Here is a 22,938-nt window from a genome sequence, read left to right on the forward strand (position 1 = left end):
AAAAAGCCATATATTGGACAGCGGCTTCTTCTTCATCAGGGCCAGAGCGAGTGGCAAAGTGGAGGTCAATTTTGTTTTTGTTTGTTTTTAAATATAAAGTTTAATAAGTTCCACTTTCCCACCAGGAACAACTGCCTTCTCTAGATTAGAGAAGATCCTCAGAAACAAGAGGATTCTGAAGGATGTTGAAAAACTGAGCCCTCACCATCAGACCTCATCACTGGAGGCGTTCCACAGCGTAATTCTGCGCTTTGCGCCAAAGAATGTTGTCTTTTCTTTCCTGGGAATGTTATGCAGGTAACTCAATATAATTGGGAAAGGAGTGTGTACACAATTTAAAACACGCAAGTGTTGTAATGTAATGTTAACCATTATTTCTTCTTTATAGACTCTACCTGGCAGCCCTACATTTTAGATTATTGCACAGTATATTGCACAGTGCCTTAGGCTGGCCACAATAAAAGGCCACTCTAAAATGTGCAGTTTTATCACACAGCACAATGCCACAGATGTCGCAAGTTTACAGGGAGCAAAACCGACAGCTCCCATGCAGTGATTTAAAGCCACAACAGGTGGATTCAGCGCCATGGCCAGCTTTGCAGCCTAAGGAATCACAAACAGTTGTCAGTTGGTGTTGATTCTTCACTCAACTAATTCTTCAGATTTAAAACTACTATAGATTTCAATCCTCAATGACCTGAAATCCTAAACTATGACTCAATGGCCTGATATCCTAAAACAAGACTCAATGACCTGATATAGCCTTTGATCATACAAAACTGGAATCAATGAAGTGCATCATGCATTTTGGAACTACATCAAACTTTATCCTCTCCCAAATATTAATAAGAGCACAAGTGTTCCATTAAGATAATATATTTAGTAAAATGCAAAAAACATAATAATGTTTGCCTTTCTTTTCTCACTGTCACTAGTCTCTTGTTCTCCGTATCCCTTGTGTCCAAGATACTGTAGCTGCTAATGTTCAACCTCACTCCCTCTCCAACTATAAAACTGACCCTGTCTCTCTGAATCCTTTACCTTTAGAACTAAAAAGGCTGATTTCAAATCCAACATTTTGTCCAGATGTTGAAAGCACTCACTATGGGAAAACATTTAAAATTCCCTAAAATCTGACCATTTTACATTTAGCCATTAACAACTTTATACTTTGGGTGTACTTTATACTTCCAGCTCAGGAGCATAGCTCAATTTTTTCTTTGCAGAGCAGATATCCGGTTTTTGATGTAAAATTTAATAGCCAGCCAGTCCCTCCGTTTTAGGGCTTCCGGTTCAGATTTGAGGCACAAATCGCAGGCAGCCTTTCCTGGAACACGACAGGATTCAATGAAGTGCATCATGTGTTTTTCAACTGCATCAACCTCCACCTTCTGCCAATTCTTTTTCTTGACTGGTTTGCGACCTAAATGAGAATGAAATTAGTGAACTTGAAAGCAGGACAAATTTATAAAGTTTGGCTAGCATTCTCACAAACCAATAACCAAACCCATAAATAAATAACCTGCCAAAACAGTTCCTTTAAATTAAACTGGGTTCTTCACTACAAATACTGTTAGAGAACTGTTAGGGCCTAGTGTATGCAGGTTTTCGATTTTACCTTGTACAAGGCTAATGGAGAAGCTCACTAATTGGTTAGGATCTCCCCTCACCTGGCAGTCTAGGTCCTAGTTATGCTCTAATTGAAGTGAAAGACAAAAAACCAGCAAACACTAGCCCCTCCATGGAAGGGTTTGGACACTCCTGGGTTAAGTGGTCAGCCCTTTAAACTAACTGTTATAAACTTGGTCAGGTACAACCAGTCACTTCCCAGATCACACACCATGCTAATTGCTCCCCACAAGACATCAGTTGTAGTGGTTTTGTTTACTTCATAACTGACTGTTCCATGATGAGTACAATACTAGTAGTGCATGGCAACGCAAAGAAAACACCATGGTTAGAAAAGTCATTTCACAGTAAAACTTTCAATTTTGACTAGTCAGTTGGTTGAGAGGTTAGATTAATTTCTGTTTACAAAAACAAATCTGCAAAATATCTTGGCAGCCCTACACTCTAAAACATATTTGTCAGCTTTTGGTGATGTAAGGCCTGTGAATCTCAACCAAAGTTCCTTCAGGCTCTGACCATCATGATATAGATAAACACAGCCTAATTTATGATGTTGGAAAGTAATTCAGAAGCTGCTGCTTTATATTACCTCAAAGTTTACACCCCATTCTAGGTGGAAGCATAAAGGAGGAGGATTTGGCTTAGTAAAGAAAGAGAACATTCCTTTTTGATAACCCAAATTCTGTTAAAAGAGCAGTAAAAATCATACTGAACCTCAAATCATATCTTTCTAGAAGCAAATACCTGATAAAAAAACTGATGCAGACATGCATCTACAAGTACAGCAAGTATTGAAATAGATACCTGGCATGTTCTCCTTCAGCCTGGCCTCTTGGATTTCTTTGTCACACAGGATTGTCTCTAAAATAAAAAGAAGGCAGGTGACAAAGCCATCACAGCGCTATTCGGAGTGTACTGGATAAACAATATCTGCATTTTCTTATATTTGTCTATGGAAAAGGCATTGGTACCATTTGGAGCGATGTTGATATCATCTAGGGTCTTTCCTTTAAACTCTGATAAACGCCCCTGCTCAAGGGCCATGAGAATCTTGCTGATCTTCGCAAGCTGGAGAGTGCCCTCAGGTAAGCGATAGAACTGGCAATGGACTCTGATGTCTTGGCCAAGGAAATCTGCCAGTTGGTCAAGCTCTGTGTCATTGAGATTGAGTACTTTTGAGAGTGTAGCAACATGCTTACTGAGCTTTGTAGAGGTGAGTGAGAGAGGGTTCTTGGCTCCACAAGCTTTCACAAAGTAACGGATGCAATCTGAACCTCTGTAGTGGGACACTGCATATGGCCGTGCAAACATGTATGGGTTGTTATCGGCCACTCCACATTCTTTTCTCTTCTCCACAAGCAAATCAAGGGAATCCACCATCGCAGGGGTTAAGAGCACAGGCACCTTCTGCCCTCTTTTACCTCTTATTTCAAGACTCACAAAATGCTTGCAGAGACTTTTCTCTAGCTCAGAGAGAGCAACATTGACATCTTCATGAGGATCTGATTTGTCTCTTAGGATGAAAGTTGAAACAAGCATTTTGGAGACTCCCCCTTCTTTATCCCTGTTGAATAAAATTACTTGTGACAGAGTCACTTTTGTCAAGTTAGCCCAGTTGCAAGATGAGCACTCTGATGTCAAGTCACTGTAGAACTGGTGCCGCTTGTCATCCAGGTAGCAATGCAGAGTTTTTACATCTTCTGTAAAAGGTAACAGCTGTGGGGAATTCCACTTGGACTCTGTGAGGCTCTGTAAGGCTTTGGCTGATATAAGCTCCTTCCACCTGGCATCATACACTTGACGAAAGCAGCGAGCCGCTGTTGCACCATCATTATCACTTTTCATCATTGCATCGGTTTCAAGGAGCATGGACACATTTTTCAGTTCACGTCCAAGCTTTAGAGCAAGTGTTGCACTTTTGTATTTGCTAGTTTCCTCGTTGAGACCCGCTGTGTGTCTTACAGCAGTAACTGCTAGCATGAAGTTTTCTGGTGTGACATAATCTTTGATAGTCTGCAGTGGTGTGACCTCTCTACCATGTAAACGCAGCCGACCAAGCTCCCTCAACTTTTGACGAATGTAGTCATGCTTGCTGTCATCGGCTCCAAGCCTGTTATATAGATGTTTTCCAAACTCCATGATGCAGAGATCATTTTTTACTTCAAGAGAGATATCATCTTGTGTCATGTTGCTCACCAACTTCCAAACACTTTCACTAACCGCAGAGGGTGCCGGTTCAGCAAACGCACAGAGGGACTGGACACTAGTTTTTCCAGGTTTAGATTTAACACTGCTAGGTTTGAATTTACAGCTCTGCTTGTGTCTCCGAAGCACTTTTTTCTTAAACAACCCTTGACAGTGCACACAGTGAATGAAGTCTTGACCCTCACACTTTTCTTTTGGTTGTTTGAAGGGAACAAGAATTCCAGACCCTGTTTTTATAACTTCAGCATTATGTGCAAAGTTTCCTTTGTTTCTCAGATATTCAAGCTGCAATTTCCTTTGATGGGATCCCTTTGGAAAACTCAATGCTCTTGAAACCTCAATCTCTTTTGAGTGAGCACGCTCCAAGTGTCTAGACATTTTTTGGACCGCTGATCTACAATATAGGCAGTGCTGTCGCTTGTTGTACATTCGAGATCCATTACTCTTTCTGACAACAGCAGGAACAAGTACTGATACATCTCCAACTGTTGCTTTACCTGATGTGGTGCTGTCAGGAGCATTATGTTGGCTTTGTGTTATAGCAGCAATTCTGTCATTGTCCTGGAATTTAGCAAGAGATGTCTTGAATTTGCGCTTGCATGGAAGTGAACAACGTACTGTTGCATCAGCTCGACTTTTTAATGATAGTTCTGGGCTCACGTTACTATCCCCACTTGTGGATGGAACATATTCTTCTCCACTGTCCTGGCTTGATTCACTTATTTTTTCAGATCCAACAGAAATCTTCTGATTAACCTATAAAAACATAACAAATAAGCTATACAACACACAACTAGGTTTTTCCAATACAACATGAGTAGGTTAATTATAGCTACACAAATGACTACAAATCTAAATATTATTGGTTAGAATTGTTTTCCATTTTCATGGCTGAAGCCTGTTGTTGTTCACAACAAAGTTACGGAATAAAAACATAATTCTGTAAGAATACCTTATTTTATCCTGCGCATTCTCATCTCTGATGTTTTTTTTTTAGTTCTTGCAAGTCTACATTTCTTAATAATTTTGAACATAAAAATGTTAACATTTTAAAGTAAGACTTGTTCGCTTGAATGTAAATCTGTCTTGAATGTAATAAAAATCACGTGGGTCTTAAACAAAAGGAATGTATTACAATTGTGCTCATAGTAACTGGCTAAGTTAAGCTTCTCAATGGATTCATTATTTTGACAGACCTTGGGCCCTATTTTAATGATCTAAGTGCACAGCTTAGCACAGTACACATTTGGGCATGTCCAAATTCACTTTTGCTGGTTTGACGGCGGAAAAAAGTGTCTGTGCGCCGGGCGCATGGTCTATAAAGGTTGTACTCCGTTGCATAAATAATAATTGGGTGTGGTTTGGGAGTAACATGCAATAATCCGATCAGAGTGTCATCTCCCATTTCCCTTTAAGAGCCAGGTGCGTTTGTACCATGGAATATTGCTATTATGATGGCGGATTTGCTAAGCAGTCAGGAAAGATTCGGATGACCCGTTGTCTTCCCCGCCTGTGAAACTGAGTTGGTCACTTTAAGAATTCACAATAAAAACAGAAACACAAGAACGTTTTTGTTGTCCTTGGTTTCGTTTTATCCTATAATGAAGTAACAGTTCAAGTGTTTTCACCATAAAGGCAAAACGAATCCCCTAGCTTGCATCTATGTTAAAAAATGCAATGTGATTAAATATCCACTTTTACATACACGCTGAGCTTTCTTACTAGGCTACAGATTAAGCAGCTCGATCGTCTGCAGTTGTTCTCTCCTAGAGGCGCATTTCACTGATGCGCTGTTAAAATAATACTAGAATGCGCGCTATTGACTTTAGACCAGGTTTTTGTGGGTCAATGGCGCGATCACCTTCCGATGTTTTAAGATAGCAATACGCCAAGAATTACCCTGAACACACCTCCCTGTAAGACCAGCACGCCCATGAGCGCAAAAATGAGCACAGGGCGATTTGCTATTTTAACGACGTGAGTGCTTGATGGGAAATTGACAACTGCATTGGTCTTATACTAGCAAACACAGCTTGCGTCGGGCTTTGTGCTGCAGTTGCAACATAGAGCCCCTTGTTTCAAGCCCTGAGTATTGCCTGAATAAAAAGGCTTGCTTACTTGCCATTTAAGGATTTAGGCCGTGTGTCCACCAAAGCATTTTTTCCAGCTGCTAGCGTACTAAAATTTTTTTTCAATGGGAACGCCGCGGAATTGACGTTTTTTACCGGTCGCCTCGAGTTGAAGAATGTTCAACTGAGTAAAACGCTGCGCTCATCATTGTCACTTTTTAGCCAGCCGTCCAATCATAGTGGAGGAGGGGCGGGACAAATACAACACTGACCAACTGTCACAACATTCTTGCTGTACTACGACATCAACAGAGAACGGAACAAAATGGATGAGAAATTAATATTGCTGGTCTCCCAACATACAGTGAATAGCGGAAGTGACGTCTTTGAAACCCATGGATAAGTAACAGTGCCGCGGATATTTCGTATCATAGCAACAAAGCATCTCAACTAAAAAAAAAAACAAAAAAAAACGCTGCGCAGCTGAAGCATTCTCAAGCGCTCACAGCTAGGCATTTTAAGCAGAGCGCCTAGCGTTTTCAGCTGGCTAAAAACGCTTTGGTGGACACACGGCCTTACTGGCAAAAATACTTAACCTACTTATTGATGCAATTTGTTGCACTGATCATGGGTAATGCATATTATAAAACATTTTCATAGTAACAGTGTAGATTTTCAGAAACAACACTATCAAGGAACATACATTCTTACACATCATGCCTTGCACTATGGCTGCTTACCAAAATTCTTCTTGACCTCCTAAGTCTTGGCTCAATTTTATGTACAACGTTATCTTCCTCCTCATCTGTACTTGAGTCAAAACTTTTTCTTGTCCGCTTAAATTGGGGCACAATCGTTTGAATATTTTCTTCATCTGGACTGTCAAAATGCTCTTCAGACCAATTAAGAGTCTCCTCCATCTTAAAAACAATGAATGAAATGTTAAAATATCACAGATTCTGAGGAATAATTGTGCTATTTTCTTACAAAACGCTACAATGTGTCAGTGGCTGATAAATAAAACTGTTTGGGGAAATCATGAATAATTTACAAATAAAAATATAAAGCTAGAGCATGTACATGTTTAAAATGTACATGACAGAGCGAAGCTGTCAAAGAGGCATTTTTTTTTTTTTTGTAAAAATGGCATATTCACACAGTTTCACCACATAAAACATTGGACTTGACTAATGGAGAATAATTCTAAATAGGGACCAAACATGCAAAAGGTGCCTATAAATAGAACAACTCTCTGTAGAAATGCTGCTTGCCTTACCAGAATGCTTTTAGTCCTTCTAAGCTGTGGCACATGTTCTCCTTCCACAGTACTTTTACTACTGAGATGCTATAAAGGAGAAACAAATTATAAACAAGATGACATTTACTGAAAGTCCAGTTTTGTAATGAAAACAATAGATAAATGAAACCGTTAATGCAAATCAGAAAGAACCAACCTGTATGCTGCTAGATGGTAAATCTGAAACCGTATCAGGTTGTGGAGAAGAAAAATCTGGTCCAGAGCTGACATCAGAGTCTGTGTAATCAACTAAGGAATTCGTCGGTTTCTTTGTAACCTGTATAAATATAGAATTGCAATAACAAATGTTTTACGCAAAAAAGAACTTGGAAATGAAAATGGTTATAAATCTATACACTGATGATTATTGTAATGCTCAAAAATAAAGATGTGATTATGATTGAAAAACTGACATAATTATGGATGAAAAAAAAAAAATCACAAAAATAATATAATCACCATAACTGTTTTAAAGGGGGGGGGGGGGGGGGGGGGGTGAAATGCTATTTCATGCATACTGAGCTTTTTACACTGTTAAAGACTTGGATTCCCATGCTAAACATGGACAAAGTTTCAAAAATTAAGCTGGACGTTTGATGGAGTATTTCTGTGGCAAAAATATTCCTTCCGGTTTATCACAAGTTTCGAAAGGTTTTTTCGAGCATGGGTCTTCGTGACGTCAACAAGGGTGGAATTTCCTTGTACGGGCAATTCTCCCGGAAGGGCGAGAGAGCGCTTTGCTCGGCTTAGGGAAGTTGTTGGCCGCGCTGCACAGGTGTAATGACTTAGCCTATTTATTAGCTCAATTTAATTGTTACAGGGAATAAGAATTGAATCAACTGTAAATGATTCACTGTAAATGATTCAGAATTAATATTTAACACTTCATCAATTATTCGTCCAGCGAAAATTGAGGTTAGAGTATTTTACCAATTCTGGATAAAATATTATTCTGCGGCCAACAGTAACAATATTTTATTATGATTATTGTTATTATTGTAATTATTATATTATAAGCAAGAGGTAACTTTTAGGATCTTTTAAGTTTAAGGCAGTAATTTGATACACAGCACAAGAAACTCGTATATGTGAAAAATCAAAACAAGATTTATTGACTACTTCTAATGATTACAGAAAACTAAGGCTAAACACACACACACACACATACATACATGTACACACATTCGCGGAGTTGATGAGTTATGAAAAGTCCCAAGTTCAGTGCTAACTTAACTCATAACCTGAGGAAAATCACAAAAGCAGAGCTTTGGCTTGATTCTTTAGGTTTAAAGGAGTTTCACCAGTTCCCAGCAAGAGAGAGAGAAGTTTGCCTGTACCTGCGTTTGCTGTGACAGCTGAGGTAATCGGGTTGTTCCGTGACTCGTGTACAGCGGAATCCCGTTCTGGATTGGCTGTCTTTCAGGTGACGTCTTCTCGGGAAAGCCCTTCGTTGGGCTGCGCGGAAGCTTTGAAGAAGGTTATTGGCTGGTGAAACGCGCTGTTCTGAGAGTCTGGCTGGAGCGGCTCTCTTCTTTGGAGACTTTGGTCAAAAGGTTTAACGGAGTGTTTCAGGGTTCGGGATGTGACGGCTGTTGCGGCTCGTGGATGAAGATAGTCAGCGACTGTCAGATGGAAATCAGCCACGGCAGTTAGATGGGTTCTTCAACCCTTCTTCAGCGTATCGATTCTTTGACGTATCTTTTACATATCTTTTTGACAACTGGCTATTGGGAAAGCATAGTTTTAAAGGAGCAATTTGGGTCCATCCTTCAGATGCGATCCTCCAATGAGACGTTGCTACGGAGATTAGACCCGCCTCGTCTATTGTCCATTGATCACACCGCGTGATATCTGCAGAACATTCTCCTGTTTGATTAACAACTTTATAAAGTTTCTTAATATTTTCCTGATACTGAATTTCAATGTTTCATTCACACAGAATTACAGAGAATTATAAACTCTGTATTTAGAGCTCAAACACGACCCACTTCTTACACACATATTACTAGACTGACCTAATTAAAACAATGATTATAAGAGAAAGACGATGCATACAGGACTACAAACATATAAAGCATTGACTCCAACATATTAGTAATCACATCATAGCAAATGTTATTCTGGATATAGTTAATACTTTAAGTAATCGACAATTGTCCCTTTTTGAGATTCAAGATTGAGTCCTAAGCATAGTTTAACTTTGACCGGAGTCATGGGTGACCGGGTCACGATGGACGGCCACACAAGGGAGGTATTGATAGGACAGATTTGTCTTTAAATCCGTTGATGGGTGTTTTCCTGTTCCGTCCGATAATACAAGAGGGTTTTGTGAGAGAATCAATAGATACAATGTGATCAAATCCACGTGATGGGTTCTGATTAGTTTATTGTTGATGAGCTAAGAAGTCCTTTAGACAGAGTCCTTTGTTAAAAGAAGTCACGTCATCACTTCAGGAAATGGATCTTTTTGGACCAAATGAAGCTTTGTTCAATCATGCCTCTGGCTGATGAAGCCATTTGGTAACGTCTGTCGAACGAGTCCCTACACAGGTCTTAATGCTGACTCGTCTAATGCTGAAGGATGGAGCGCTCCCAACGATAAAGGTTCACGGTCGTGCGTTGGAACCGCAGATGGTGAGTAAAACTGCTTCAAATGTCTGTGTGTTTTCGGCTATCGGCGCGTAAGTGCACATCAAGAAAAAAAACATGAGCACGTATAGTTAATTTATCAATGGAGCATGCGATGTATGGTGTGCGTTTAAATACATTTGTTTAGCTGGCCACGATACATGTCTGTTTGTTTATTGTAAAACCACTCCAAACAGCAATACACAAAGAGTGGGAAAATATGTTGAACTAAATGAATTATTTCATATTAAACCTAGGGGACGTTCACACGAAGAGCGCTTCTTCATTCAAATGCGCTACTATTCCATAGTTTTTCTATGTAAACACGCACTAGTCTGACGTGCAAAACCAGTCCGCTTGCTACAGTAGTCGCATACAATAGTCCGTGAACCAAATCATGTCCTCATAAACCATGAGTAAACGCACACAAATATTGTAACACTCGCGCATGACACGTTATAAAAACGCTGCGCTCAAGTTAAAATCATTTCAACTTTTAAAAAAAACTCGAGACCTTGCATAATTAGTCATTTACACAAGCCGCTAAGCAAATATATATAGTTACAGTGCATCCCATAGAGACGTCCTGCTGTAGTTGTTGTTGTTGCTGCTCCTGTTCAATTTCAGCCTCGGAATCTGATTCTGGATCAAATACGTATGGCTGAATCTGATTGATAGCCATCGTTTATTTTGGAGAACGTTTTTTCCCCACGTTTAAGGATGTCACAGCTTTCAGACGCACTCAACACAACAACACTCAATGCGCTGGGTCAACATTTTTGTTGATCCTGGAACAACATTCAAATCAACCAATCAGATTTGAGGGACAATTTTACAGATTATGTCAAGTTTAGGCTTAAAATCATGAATTGGTGCTTCTACATCAGTGTTATTAATCTATCATTTCCCTCTGATTTTTTGAATAATTTATGGGTAGGGTTAGGTTTAGGAATAGGGTTAAGACTAAATTTTCAGACTGGAATGTTGTTCCAGGATCAACAAAATATGGAACGCATCTAACTCAGCAAAATCAGGACGTACCGCGCTCGTCATTCTTTAGCTCCACCCACATGATACGCCTCCATCTGCTGGACTTTTCGGAGATATGAAGGATGCATTACTACTCTATAGGTGCTCAAGATTGACATGAGACTGACAGAAACTGAGTATTTCACCCCCCCTTTAATAGAAAATCTCCTATGCTGTCAGTAACAACCAGCAATGACATTCATGGGATTTAAAGTTAGGTCATAGGCACGCAGCGAAAACATTTGTGACACCAAATCATGTTTTTGAGCCAGTAATTAAAAAAGTTAGTAGCTCAAGTAACACCAGTGGAAAAGGTTAGTGTAGAGCCCTGAGACTCACCTTCAGAATTGAAGAGGAAACCTCATTGGTGTCTTGTACCCTTGTGTTGGAACTTTCCACCAGTTCCTTGTTGCTGTGTTCAAAGGCCACATTGGTAGAATGCCCACCATCAACCTGTAACATGAATTACATTTAATAATTGTGAATTCAAACCATGACCAATGACCAATTCATATGCAAACTCTTTTGTTCAATCATCAAGACATTAACATTGCATGACATGCATTGTTGATTTTGAACTGAAGGAATTAAACATTCTAAAAGGTTTTTATCAGCCATATTGATATTTGGACCCCACAAAGGTAGACCAGTGTATGTGTGTATAAATATGTACTTATACACTAACATATGACCAAGTGGAAGAACTCTGTTTTGGGCAATACTAAAAGAGACACAACAATTAAAAGGATTTTTTCACATTATAAGAACAAAATGAATAGGAATGTAACATTTTAAAGTAGGTTTTTAGCCTAAATGTCATACATGGTTCCCACAAGGGTGAACCAGAGAAAGTGTTTTTCAAACTACACAAACACTGAAGCAAATACAAATAACAAACTTGTGCCATTGGACAAGATAAGTAACATTAACCTGGAATATGATTGCTGCTTCCCACTTGAATGGTGAAAGTGTATTGGCATGTTCACCAAACAAGAAGACTCACCTTCAGAATTGAAGGGGAAACCTCATTGGTGTCTTGTATCCTTGTGTTGGAACTTTCCACCAGTTCCTTGTTGCTGTGTTCAAAGGCCACACTGGTAGAATGCCCACCATCAACCTGTAACATGAATTACATTTAATAATTCGTCCCCTTGGAATTTTAAGGTTTTATCTGCGTTCTGAGCAGTTTTGAGATATTGAGCTTCAAAATTTTTGCAATACATATAGGAAAACTTATATGGGGAACAAGTTTCTTTCAAACATGAAAATAACAAGGACCCTAAATGTATTCTAAATATACAATATCAAAATCCTCTCAAATTTGTAAATGAGGATTTTTGGAACGGGTCAAATGCAGATAGAACCTTCTAATTCTAAAAAACACTTTTCGCTTAGAATTATAAGGTTCTATCTGCCAAAACATTATTTGCAGCAATAATTTAGTTTACTCATAATTTGTTTTGAAACATAAAATTAATGTTGTAACAATGTCTCAACATGTGTTAGATAGTAAAATTTAATCCTTTCTATGACATTTCATATTTTGTATTTATTTATTTATTTTATATTTATTTCATTTATTTTATATTTATTTCAAATTAAGCAAGGCAGATCAAAATATTTTGTCCAGTGCAGATGCTAATTGTTGGTACCAATCTGGTGGGTAATTAAACACATTATTGCAGAAATTCTTACTTTAATCTTCCTTTTGTTTAGACAGAAAGCAGCTATTGCAATACATCTGAGCAGGACTTTATTCTACCTAAAGTGGGCCAGGTAAAATGGCTTTCTCTCTAGACATCAGTATGGCCGAAATAACATGCTAACGTTTATTGTTGTAATTAAGACCCCATCAATTAAATTGTTGACTATTTGACATTTAAGGCTTAATATTGTAAAAATTAAGACATTTTAAGACTTTAAAAACTGCAAGAAAACAGACATGCTTCAGCAAATTCATTCATAAAGTTTAATAATCATTGATAAATGATTCACTGACTATATATATATATATATAAATAATCACAAAAAATGTCAGACTCATTTTTAAAACACAGATTATAATACTCTCTATCTGCTAGTGGCATGAATTTAAACATGGACTTAATGTCACTCATCTTTGCCTCTGAGATGATGCTCTGTTTGGAGAGTACCCTTGGTTTGGGCAAGATGGATGTAGGTGCCAGGCTTCTCGTGTGTTTGCTTGGTCCTCTTATGTCTACTTTAACTCTTGGATCTGCATGTGACTTTGTGTAATGAAGAGTATACAGGTGCTGGTCATATAATAAGAATATCATCAAAAAGTTGATTTATTTCACTAATTCCATTCAAAAAGTGAAACTTGTATATTATATTCATTCATTACACACATACTGATATATTTCAAATGTTTATTTCCTTTAATTTTGATGATTATAACTGACAACTAAGGAAAATCCCAAATTCAGTATCTCGGAAAATTAGAATATTGTGAAAAGGTTCAATATTGAAGACACCTGGTGCCACACTCTAATCAGCTAATTAACTCAAAACACCTGCAAAGGCCTTTAAATGGTCTCTCAGTCTAGTTCTGTAGGCTACACAATCATGGGGAAGACTGCTGACTTGACAGTTGTTCAAAAGATGACCATTGACACCTTGCACAAGGAGGGCAAGACACAAAAGGTCTTTGCAAAAGAGGCTGGCTGTTCAGAGAGCTCTGTGTCCAAACACATTAATAGAGAGGCGAAGGGAAGGAAAAGATGTGGTAGAAAAAAAGTGTACAAGCAATAGGGATAACTGCACCCTGGAGAGGATTGTGAAACAAAACCCATTCAAAAATGTGGGGGAGATTCACAAAGATTGGACTGCAGCTGGAGTCAGTGCTTCAAGAACCACTACGCACAGACGTATGCAAGACATGGGTTTCAGCTGTCGCATTCCTTGTGTCAAGCCACTCTTGAACAACAGACAGCGTCAGAAGCGTCTCGCCTGGGCTAAAGACAAAAAGGACTGGACTGCGGCTGAGTGGTTAAAGTTATTTTCTCTGATTAAAGTAAATTTTGCATTTCCTTTGGAAATCAGGGTCCCAGAGTCTGGAGGAAGAGAGGAGAGGCACACAATCCACGTTGCTTGAGGTCCAGTGTAAAGTTTCCACAGTCAGTGATGATTTGGGGTGCCATGTCATCTGCTGGTGTTGGTCCACTGTGTTTTCTGAGGTCCAAGGTCATTATAAGCCATATACCAGGACATTTTAGAGCACTTTATGCTTCCTGCTGCTGACCAACGATGTAAAAAATAGGCATGCAATAAATTCAGAAGTTTCTTATTATTAGCCCACTACCTCTGTAGCTCAAAACTAACCAATTCTGACTGACTGACTGATTCTTACCTTTCCTCTCTCTATTGTTCTCTGTCGTGGTATTACTGGACTGCTTGTTTCTCCCTCTCTCTCTAAAAGTCTGATTTTTCGTTGCTCCTTTACAACATTGCTCCTTCCCTCTTCTGCCTCAGTTTCTCTCCCATTCTCTGATGATGCTTTTTTTTCATACTTTCTTTGCCTGGTGCTCTCTTTCTCATTCTCCTGCTGTTGTTTCTAGCATTACTTTTTCCCCTCCTGGATATGTCATGTTCATTACAAAAATAGAAAAAAAAAAAAATAGCATGGTATACCATTGAGTACCTACAGGCTAGGGCTGCACGATTAATCGCATGCTATTCTCACGCGCATTTCGTCAGTAAAGCCGGTTCCCTGATTACCGCTAAATCGCCATCACCTGTTTTTAAACGCAGCGCCTTTTAATAGACGGAGCCGTAGTTCACGGACAAGCCACGCAATATCGCGTTCATTATCGCAGGCGATTCATCTGCGATATGAACGCGATATTGCGTGGCTTTTCAGTGACCTACGGCTCTGTCTATTAAATGCCGCTTCATTTGAAAGCAGGTGATGGCGATTTAGCGGTAATCAGGGAACCGGCTTTACTGACGAAATGCGCGTGAGAATAGCATGCGATTAATCGTGCAGCCCTATTACAGGCTACAATCATTCTGAAATCATTTTAATACTGAGGTAACCGCTTTAACGATCTTTCACATGTTCACATAACGATCATAACTTACTGTAACCGCACTAATTTGAGTAGAATAGGTTTGTTTGTTTTTTCTGTTTTTTTTTTTTTATCTTAGCGCTTGCCTCAATGTCAGGAACTATGAAGCTAGCGCTGCTGGCTAGTGTGGTGTTTAAGTATGAAAACAATCTCCTCAGCAAGACCTAAAACAAAACAAAAAAAGACTGAACTTGCCTGGAATTCTGGCTGCTGTCCTTGACAAGATCGTCAATAAAATTGTCGATCTTGAGGTTTCTTAAAAACTTTGCGTTGCGTGCCATAATCCTCACAGATATTTTGTGTCTGTGATCTTTCTTGTCGTCAAGGAAAAAGCCGGCGACACAACATATAAAGTTGATTGGTCCTGATTGGTCCTCTTCTGTGCATTCGAAGTGCTGATTGGCTCATGCAGATAGAAGCTTATAGAGCCAAGTTTGACTTTGTAGATAGAACCTTTTTGTTTTTTAAATAAAAAGTCCCAAAATGTACACAACTTAAAAAAAAAAACATCACATAATGTAAATAAGTTGTCACAGAATAAGAATATGTGAATAACTCAATTTTGACAAAAATGTCAGATAGAATCTTATAATTCCAAGGGGACGATATGTTTAATCATCAAAAGAATGAAATTCAATGCATTGATTTTGAACAGAAGATTGAACATTCTAGAAGACTTATCAGCCATATTAATATTTGGACCCCACAAGGGTAGACCAGTGTATGTGTGTATAAACATTAGGGCTGAAACGATTCCTCGAGTAACTCGAATTAAAAAAATCATCGAGGCAAAATCAGTTGCCTCGAAGCTTCGTTTAGTCCATTTAACTACACACGGTCATGTTGCAGAATGAGTTTTCGTGTAAGGACTCGGAGTATGTGCGGATTGCGGTTATATCCGTGGGTCAGGTGGGTAAAGTAGGCTAATAAAAAGTAAAATTCCAAAAATTGCAGGTGGATGAGAGATAAATCATTAATGTGTTGATTTTAATAAAGACGCGGAACTCTAATTTCGTGGTAAAACACAATGAATGTGTGTCATTTCAAGCTCATTTCAAGATCAAAGACTGCAATGCGTGAGAGAGCGGCATCAGCACTGGTAATATAAAAATACAAAAGAAGATTTTTTTTTTTAAAGCAACCTACTTCAGTGTAGCTAATGTTACGATAGCATCGCGCTTAACACTAAGAATTTGAATAATTGTAATGTGACGATCGGGTGCCGAGATCTAAATCAGAGAAAATCATGTGCGGGTGGATGGTTTGTTCTTAACAGCAGATTCAGTGACATTAGAGCTGATCCACGCATCTCTTGTATGCCCATCTCTACTCTTGTTCTTGTTCCAAGTTTCCTTCCTGTCCAATATGGGACAGGTAGCAATAAGAGGCCGGAAAAGTTAAATGTACATATAAGGAACAGCTGGAGGACCAATTTGCAACATATTAGGTCAATTGGCAACATGATTGGGTATAAAAAGAGCATCTCAGAGTGGCAGTGTCTCTCAGAAGTCAAGATGGGCGGAGGATCACTAATTCCCCCAATGCTACGGCGAAAAATAGTGGAGCAATATCAGAAAGGAGTTTCTCAGAGAAAAATTGCAAAGAGTTTGAAGTTATCATCATCTACAGTGCATAATATCATCCAAAGATTCAGAGAATCTGGAACTATCTCTGTGCGTAAGGGTCAAGGCCGGAAAACCATACTGGATGCCCGTGATCTTCGGGCCCTTAGACGGCAATGCATCACATACAGGAATGCTACTGTAATGGAAATCACAACATGGGCTCAGGAATACTTCCAGAAAACATTGTCGGTGAACACAATCCACTGTGCCATTCGCCGTTGCCGGCTAAAACTCTATAGGTCAAAAAAGAAGCCATATCTAAACATGATCCAGAAGCAGAGGCATTTTCTCTGGGCCAAGGCTCATTTAAAATGGACTGTGGCAAAGTGGAAAACTGTTCTGTGGTCAGACAAATCAAAATTTGAAGTTCTTTTTGGAAAACTGGGACGCCATGTCATCTGGACTACCCAAGTTGTTTTCAGCGCTCAGCTCAGAAGCCTGCATCTCTGATGGTATGGAGTTGCATGAGTGTGTGTGGCATGGGCAGCTTACACATCTGGAAAGGCACCATCAATGCTGAAAGGTATATCCAAGTTCTAGTACAACATATGCTCCCATCCAGACATCGTCTCTTTCAGGGAAGACCTTGCATTTTCCAACATGACAATGCCAAACCACACACTGCATCAATTACAACATCATGGCTGCGTAGAAGGATCCGGGTACTGAAATGGCCAGCCTGCAGTCCAGATCTTTCACCCATAGAAAACATTTGGCGCATCATAAAGAGGAAGATGCGACAAAGAAGACCTGAGACAGTTGAGCAACTAGAAGCCTGTATTAGACAAGAATGGGACAACATTCCCATTCCTAAACTTGAGCAACTTGTCTCCTCAGTCCCCAGACGTTTGCAGACTGTTACAAAAAGAAGAGGGGATGCCACACAGCCTTGTCCCAACTTTTTTGAGATGTGTTGATGCTATGAAATTTAAAATCAACTTATTTTCCCCTTAAAATTATGCATTTTCTCAGTTTAAACATTTGATATGTCATCTATGTTGTATTCTGAATAAAATATTGAAATTTGAAAATTCCACATCATTGCATTCTGTTTTTATTCACAATTTGTACAGTGTCCCAACTTTTTTGGAATCGGGTTTGTGTATATATATATATATATATATATATATATATATATATATATATATATATATATTATGCACATAATATATACACAACTTTTTTTATGTAGTAATTTATTATAGTACCTTCGGTATTTCCATGCAGCAGACATTTTCAACTTCCCTGGGCATTCTATTACAGTTTTCACATCTGCACCTAAATAAACGACAAAAATACACCAGTGTGTTTTTAAACTGTATTGTATGTTATTGTTATTTATTGTTACAGTGAAGATGCCAAATCAAACCTTTATAACATGGGATGTGAAAGGTAAGAGAGTTTAAGTTAAAAACTTACCACTGTGAAACGTCCTGCTGAAGTCGCGCTTGCAAAGGATGTTCTGACTGATCATCTTGTTCATCTGCATTTTCAGGATCCGACTCGGGCTCGAACTGGTATGGTAAAACTGAAGACATAATTATAAGTGTAACGGTCTTTATAATTGCTGTGAAGGATGAATCTCGCGATTATGTTAAGGGGCATTACATTTCCGACACACACTTGACGTGTTTGGCCAATGACAACGCACTGGGTCAGATGGCCAATCAGAGCACACTGCACTTCTAGGAAGGATGGGCTTTGTAGAAATCGATACATTTTTGAAAGACTGAGCATAGAGGTGCTACAATAATGTACAGTATGTGAAAAATTTATTTTTTGAACATTAAAGCATGTTAACATTCTGTTGCACCCAATACACAAAGTAATGATCTTTGAAAACAGAATCATATGACCCCTTTAATGTTACTCCAAATAATTTTGTTTATTCTACTTATGTATTATTTTTTCTAATTTCATTTGTGACTTCACATCTTAATACAAATGTTCAGTGTGGAAGTGGGATCTTCTTATGTTTGCTTGAAGGCAGCATTAAGCCCAAAGTATACTTCTTTTTTTTTTTACACGTACGCGGGGGTGAACATATAGCCGGATTTTTGTACTTTGTTTGGCTGTGCATAAAAAAAAAAATTAAGTATACTCAGGGCTTTAGTATTTGTCTGGTCATGTGATCTCAACATGTTTATCCACGAGGCGATCTGCTCCATGTCAAATAAAACCGCTTTCACTCAAATGACATTCTTCAAAAACATTCACTTCTGTAGAGCTGGACATTTTAATAAAGATCAAATGACTGAGTTCAGCTCTGAGAATGAAACCAACCTGTTTGTTTCTCAGTATCTTCATGGTTCACTCTGAATGTTTCTTCAGTCCTGATGTCTTCTCTCTCCTCTTTATTAAACGACACATTTGTTTGTTCCCGATTCTCTTCTTGTTTCAGACTGAATACTTCTTCAATCCTGATGTTTTCACTCTCCTCTTTAATAAACGACACATTTGTTTGTTCCTCAGTATCTTGTTTCAGACTGAATACTTCTTCAATCCTGATGTTTTCACTCTCCTCTTTAATAAATGACACATTTGTTTGTTCCTCAGCATCTTCTTGTTTCAGACTGAATACTTGTTCAATCGTCACGTCTTCACTCTCTTCTTTAATAAATGCCATATTTGTTTGTTCCTCAGTTTCTTTTTGTTTCACTCTGAATGTTTCTTCAATCTTCATGTCTTCACTCTCCACTTTCATTCGCCATCTTTATAATAGTGTGTCACATGGATCTCAGTCACTGCAGGAGTTTTTCTGTGTATTTGGAAACTGTAATGTTTAAAATGCGAATAATTAACAGACAGAAAAATAAATCACACTACATCTCTGGGTGCGTCTCAATCAGAAGTCAATCAGAGTTATTAGCCACCCGCTGCAGTACAAATTAAAGGTGCCCTAGAATTAAAAATTGAATTTATCTTGGCATAGTTGAATAACAAGAGTTCAGTACATGGAAATGACATACAGTGAGTCTCAAACTCCATTGTTTCCTCCTTCTTATATAAATCTCATTTGTTTAAAAGACCTCCGAAGAATAGGCGAATCTCAACATAACACCGACTGTTACGTAACAGTCGGGGTGTACGCCCTGAATATTTGCATATGCCAGCCCATGATCAAGCCATTAGACAAGGGCAGAACGTCTGGATGTGCACAGCTGAATCAACAGACTAGGTAAGCAAGCAAGAACAATAGCAAAAAATGGCAGATGGAGCAATAATAACTGACATGATCCATGATATCATGATATTTTTAGTGATATTTGTAAACTGTCTTTCTAAATGTTTCGTTAGCATGTTGCTAATGTACTGTTAAATGTGGTTAAAGTTACCATCGTTTCTTACTGTATTCACGGAGACAAGAGCCGTCGTTATTTTCATTATTAAACACTTGCAGTCTGTATAATTCATAAACACAACTTCATTCTTTATAAATCTCTCCAACAGTGTAGCATTAGCCGTTAGCCACGGAGCACTATCAAACGTATTCAGAATCAAATGTAAACATCCAAATAAATACTATACTCACATAATCCGATGTATGCATGCAGCATGCATGACGAACACTTTGTAAAGATCCATTTTGAGGGTTATATTAGCTGTGTGAACTTTGTTTATGCTGTTAAAGGCAAGCGCGAGCTCCGTGGGCGGGAGAGCGCGAGATTTAAAGGGGCCGCAGCATGAATCGGCTCATATTTAATGATGCCCCAAAATAGGCAGTTAAAAAAATGTATTAAAAAAAATCTATGGGGTATTTTGAGCTGAACACAGACACATTCAGGGGACACCTTATACTTATATTTCATCTTGTAAAAAACGTTCGATGGATGGCACCTTTAAAGTCCCCCTATAGACAATAATTTTATCCCTTAAATCTGATCTTTGATCACCAAAATGAAAAGCTTGAGGCAATTTTTATTTTAACGTAAACTAATTCTTTAGACAGTCAATTGCTGCCAACTACTAGCGGTTACTAGCATTTTTCCCCAACATTTCCTATTGGTATTTAACAAATATTTAAAAGAATATCATAGCATAATTTAATGTAGTTGTAATTTTTCAGTGTAAATGATTTAATTTGATTGGTAACAGCCCTATAGTGTCTTATAATTTTAATCAAATGCATTATCTGATCTAATTTAAGAATTTAAAATTAAAGATGAAGACAAAAAGCCAAATGCCCTTGGGTAACTATTACAAAATTCAGATTTAAATATGCCAACGTTAATATAACACTGATGATAATATTGCTTCAGAATAAATTAGATATACACAACAACAAATCAAATTTTTTTTCCAGACAAGCAACATTTTTACTTGGAGAAATGAATGACCGATTTACTGTCCAAAGAACAAGAACATGAAGGCTTTGACAAGTCTTTAAGAACATAAATTATACATGCTCTTCATATTTTATAAGTTAAGTTGGTATTTAATTATCTGTATACAGATTTCATTTGCAATAGGTTTGTAAAAGTTTAATTAATTACAGGTGTGTTTGTGTTTTCGTTGCATGCAGCGTTCGCTGAATCGAGCTCTTCGAATCACTGAATCATTACGCGAATCTTTTGATTCAGTTGACTCGGAGCAACAAAAGGCACTTATCCAGAGACCGAATTCGTGTTTACTGTGAACTGATGAACGCGAAATGAGACGCACCTTTTCTGTTACTTATGTGCGGATGCACTTTTCTCACAGAAATGACGTTTATTAATGTTAAAGCAATGCAATTGTACATTTAATGCATAATAATTCATTTAAGATCGCCTCTAATCATTATAAAAAGAGGTTGAACGATTTTTATCGATTCAAACACGTTAAATGCTTAAAAACAAACCTTTCTTCAGCCAATTCACAATAGATGCGGGCTCTGGGCGCAGTATTATGACGTCAGACTAAAATAAAAGTCCCATTCACAAGCTGCTTTCTAAAATCATATAGTGCATAGATATTTACATGTAAAAACACACACATAGTAAAAATAATAAGAATTAAATAAGGTATTCATATTTGAATCATTGGAGGAATACATATTTAACCCTCATTCCCCCCCAACACTTATAGTCATGTTTTAGATTAAGAGAATATGAAGTATACAAATAAGAATATGAATTATATAAATGCATTTACACAGCAAAAAGAAAATATCTTGCAATATCAGTGCAAGGGAAAGTTGTGAAGTTAGTTTATATAGCTGATAAAATGTAGAGATTGTAACATTTATCTATATTTGTTCTTTTAAACTAAAAATTTTATAATAATTTTAAGAACGGAAAAACTTAGCGTCATCAGTCCAGAACATTTGAATGAACAAACACCTTGTGCAGAGTAGATCCATGTGTGCACTAATTATTAATAATTGTAAAACAAAACAACACAACACAACACAACACACGTATTCCACCACAGAGAGCACAGAGCGGATCATAATACGTATCGGACCTATTTGAATTCTGCACAGAATGACATATTTTAAAGCGATATAGAGGAGATTAGGAGAAGAAAAGGTTAGAGATTAGAAGGAAACTGAGGCTTTACAGAGCTCAACGGCTCTGGCTGAGCTGTGATATAAACAACACGCTATTGGAGACTTTTTTTAGTTTCTTTTAATATATATATTAAAAAAATATTTGTTTTTGTTTTTTAATTAATCTCTTAAGTAGAGACAAGAGTCTGTCCATCCTTTCCCTGTTGAGGTAGAAATAGGTTGTTTACACATGACGTCATTGCTGTGGCATGAAATGGAGCTGGAGGGCAGGAAAGGATTTTTCTATATAGGAATCGCTATAAAAATAGCTGCATGCTATTGCAGAGTCAGCTGGTGCTGATGTGGATGTTGCCGGCCACACTTTTAGCCAATCGCGAGGGATCAGCGGACAAATGTGATGATTCATGAGTGACAGGTTTTTAGTGCGATAAGAGATCTGATTTTGAACATGTAGCTGTAAATTCAAGTGATCATAATGCCAGAAATGGCCTAAATCTAAGTTACACAGTAAAGAGTGGGAGTGACTTTCAAAACATGAATTGCATCTGTGAAGGGATAGGATGCAAAGTCTCTAGATCACTTTAAAATTCAAATTACCCCCAGCTTTACTCACCCTGAAGCCATCCTAAGTGTATAAGACTTTCTTCTTTCTGATGAACACAATCAGAGTTATATTAATAAATATCCTGACACATCCAAGCTTTATAATGGCAGCCAACAAGTCTGAAGCTAAAGAAAGTGTATCCATCCATGATAAACATACTCCATATGGCTCTGGGGGGTTAATAAAGGCCTTCTGGAGCGAAGTGACGCATTTGTGTAAGAAAAATATCCATATTTGATAAGTTATAAAGTAAAATATGTAGCTTCTGCCAGA

General features: G+C 38.1%; 1 protein-coding gene across 4 annotated transcripts; it reads right to left on the minus strand.

The window, feature by feature from the left end:
- Nucleotides 1-70: 70 nt before the first annotated feature.
- Nucleotides 71-21,620, minus strand: LOC125245782. Of its 4 annotated transcripts, XM_048156525.1 has the most exons (12): nt 21,411-21,619; nt 18,854-19,343; nt 17,990-18,098; nt 17,779-17,848; nt 11,861-11,974; nt 11,197-11,310; nt 7,358-7,477; nt 7,180-7,248; nt 6,644-6,823; nt 2,601-4,590; nt 2,434-2,490; nt 71-1,423 (listed from the first exon to the last, which is right to left on the minus strand). In XM_048156525.1, the coding sequence occupies exons 2-12, from the start codon at nt 19,272-19,274 to the stop codon at nt 1,209-1,211; spliced, it is 3,459 nt and encodes a 1,152-aa protein (XP_048012482.1). In that variant the 5' UTR covers nt 19,275-19,343; nt 21,411-21,619; the 3' UTR covers nt 71-1,208. The 4 variants fall into 4 exon arrangements, with proteins under 4 accessions (XP_048012482.1, XP_048012484.1, XP_048012485.1 ...); XM_048156527.1 differs by lacking the exon at nt 11,197-11,310 and having other exon boundaries at nt 21,411-21,620; XM_048156528.1 differs by lacking the exons at nt 18,854-19,343; nt 21,411-21,619 and having other exon boundaries at nt 11,861-13,103; nt 17,990-18,057.
- Nucleotides 21,621-22,938: the final 1,318 nt, after the last annotated feature.

This window comes from Megalobrama amblycephala, linkage group LG14 (genome assembly GCF_018812025.1).
Source record: "Megalobrama amblycephala isolate DHTTF-2021 linkage group LG14, ASM1881202v1, whole genome shotgun sequence".
Classification (NCBI taxonomy): Eukaryota; Metazoa; Chordata; class Actinopteri; order Cypriniformes; family Xenocyprididae; genus Megalobrama; species Megalobrama amblycephala.